Source organism: Panicum virgatum, chromosome 9K (assembly GCF_016808335.1).
Source record: "Panicum virgatum strain AP13 chromosome 9K, P.virgatum_v5, whole genome shotgun sequence".
Lineage (NCBI taxonomy): Eukaryota > Viridiplantae > Streptophyta > Magnoliopsida > Poales > Poaceae > Panicum > Panicum virgatum.
In genome coordinates this window covers 4,834,482-4,836,558 of record NC_053144.1, presented here as the reverse complement: position 1 = coordinate 4,836,558, position 2,077 = coordinate 4,834,482, and the positions used below count along the sequence as shown (strand labels likewise).

Below are 2,077 nucleotides of genomic sequence, written 5' to 3'. Positions count from 1 at the left end.
TTCATGAGAACAGCCGCCACACTTTGCAGCAGCTATCATTGCAATTTTTACCTGCCTTCAAGCTAAAGACATCACCACATTATGACTTTAGAGACAGTTACTCCTGATTAACAAACAGCTGCTTATTTTTCAGATGCAGGGTCTGTTCAGTCACAGCTCTGCTCATCAAACTCACAAGCTGTGCTGCAGGCATTCTCAAGATACAGACAGACCCTGCAGATCACGCGCCATTTTTTTTTCCTTGGGGTCAAACCGCATTTACAAAAATCGGCCGGCTGCAGAAAACTGAGCGGAAAGAAGAGGGGGAAAAAAAACAGAGAGCTAGGAGACTAATACATGCAGCACATTTCACTTGGCCTTGCTGTGCTGCTGGTGGTCTACATGATGCTGGTGAGCGTCTGGCTGACCAGGTTCGAGTAGGACGCCGGCGGCGGCGTCGAGGGATGCTGCTTGACGACGGTGGGCGAGACCGGGCTGCTCCTGCGGCGGTCGCGCTCCTTGACGAGCTCGTGCGCGAACCGCTCCAGCTTCTCGGCGTTGGTCTGCTCCGCCACCACCTTCCCGCGGAATAGCACCGACTCCACGTTCTTCTGCGCCAGCATCTCCTCCGCCACGCACCCGCCGCCCTTGGCCGCGCCGCGCCGGCCCGCCCGCGGCGTCCCCGTCGCCTGCGCAGCAGACATCGGCGACCGGCGAAGGTTAGTGGATCGTCCGCGTCGCGTCCAAGGCTCGCGAAGTCTCCGGCGAGCACGGTGAAAAGCCGACGAGGACAGTGACGCTGCACTGGCGAGTGGAGAATGGAGATGGTAACGCGAGACTGACCTGGATGCGGATGTAGTTGCTTGTCCTATTATGTCCGAACGCCATGGCCACGGCCTGATCCACCTGGCGCGCCGTCAGGTCAGATGCGAGAGAGAGTGAGGCTTCAGCGAGAGGAAGCACGAAGAACAAGATGCAAATGGAAGGATCAGGATGGACCCCCAAGCGGAGCGGCTGGTGCGGGCGTGCGCGTGATTCACGTGTGTTTGGTGCCGTACCATGTCGGCGACGCCCTCGGCGGCGATCCTGACGATCTCGGACGTGGAGGCGGCGCCCCGCGGCTCGCCCTCGCCGCTGCCGATGGAGACGACGAGCAGGTCCTCGACGCCGGCGGCGAGCGGGAACTCGCGCTTGTTGTTGAGCACGTGCGTGATGGCGGCCGCCGTGGGGTTGCCGAGCGCGACGCCGCCGCCGACGGCCGCGATGCGGGTGGACCCGTCGCAGGACCGCGCCTCCACCGCGGCCGCGGAGCCGCCGGACCCGGCGCAGGTCGCGGCGCAGACGTCGCGGAGGCGGAAGTCGTAGGCGCGGGTCTCGACGGCGTCGGCGCGCGAGAAGAGGAACGGGCCCCCCGTGGCGAGGTCGTAGCACGGCACCAGCACGGGCCGCACCGTGTCGCGCAGGGTGAGGTCCCCGAACAGCTTGCGGAACGCGGCGCCCGGGCGGCGGAACAGCGCGCGCAGGCCGCCGCCGCCGCCGTCGGACCAGCCCCGGCGGAGGCTGCGCAGCAGGAACGCGAGCGCGTCCTCCGCCGAGAAGAGCGGGCGCCCGGCGGGGCCCCGCGCGACCAGCATGGCCGCGAGCACGCCCCCGGCGCCGGAGCCCGCCGCGACGTCGAAGAAGTCGGCGAGCCTTGCCCCGTCGTCCCCAGTGCGCCGCCGCAGGGAGGCCTCCAGCCTGACCAGCGCGGCGCCGGCGAGCAGCCCGTCGGCGGCCCTCCCGCCGCCGTCGATCGACAGGATGCACACCTTGCCTTTGCCGGCCGCCGCCGGCGCTCTCAACGGCGTGGCCTTCCTCGAAGCGGCCCCCGGCTGCGGCGAGGCCCCCGCGGAGAAGAGCTTGGGGTCGTCGTAGCCGAAGAGGAACTTGCTCTCGAGGATGGAGAAGATCTCGTAGGTGAGCTTGTCCACGTCCAGCCCCGCCGCCGGGTCCGCCCTCGCCGCCTCCATCTCCCTCCACGCCCCGGCCCCGCGCTCGCCGCCCGCCGGTCTCGCGTGCGTGCGTGGGGAGCACTCGGCGCGCTTGAGCAGTTGCCAGC

General features: G+C 67.4%; 1 protein-coding gene across 1 annotated transcript; it reads right to left on the bottom strand.

The window, feature by feature from the left end:
- LOC120649547 (patatin-like protein 3) lies at positions 1-2,077 on the bottom strand. Its single transcript, XM_039926371.1, has 3 exons — positions 1,038-2,077; positions 823-885; positions 1-668 (listed from the first exon to the last, which is right to left on the bottom strand). Exons 1-3 carry the CDS (start codon positions 1,986-1,988, stop codon positions 378-380), a joined length of 1,305 nt encoding a protein of 434 aa, XP_039782305.1. The 5' UTR covers positions 1,989-2,077; the 3' UTR covers positions 1-377.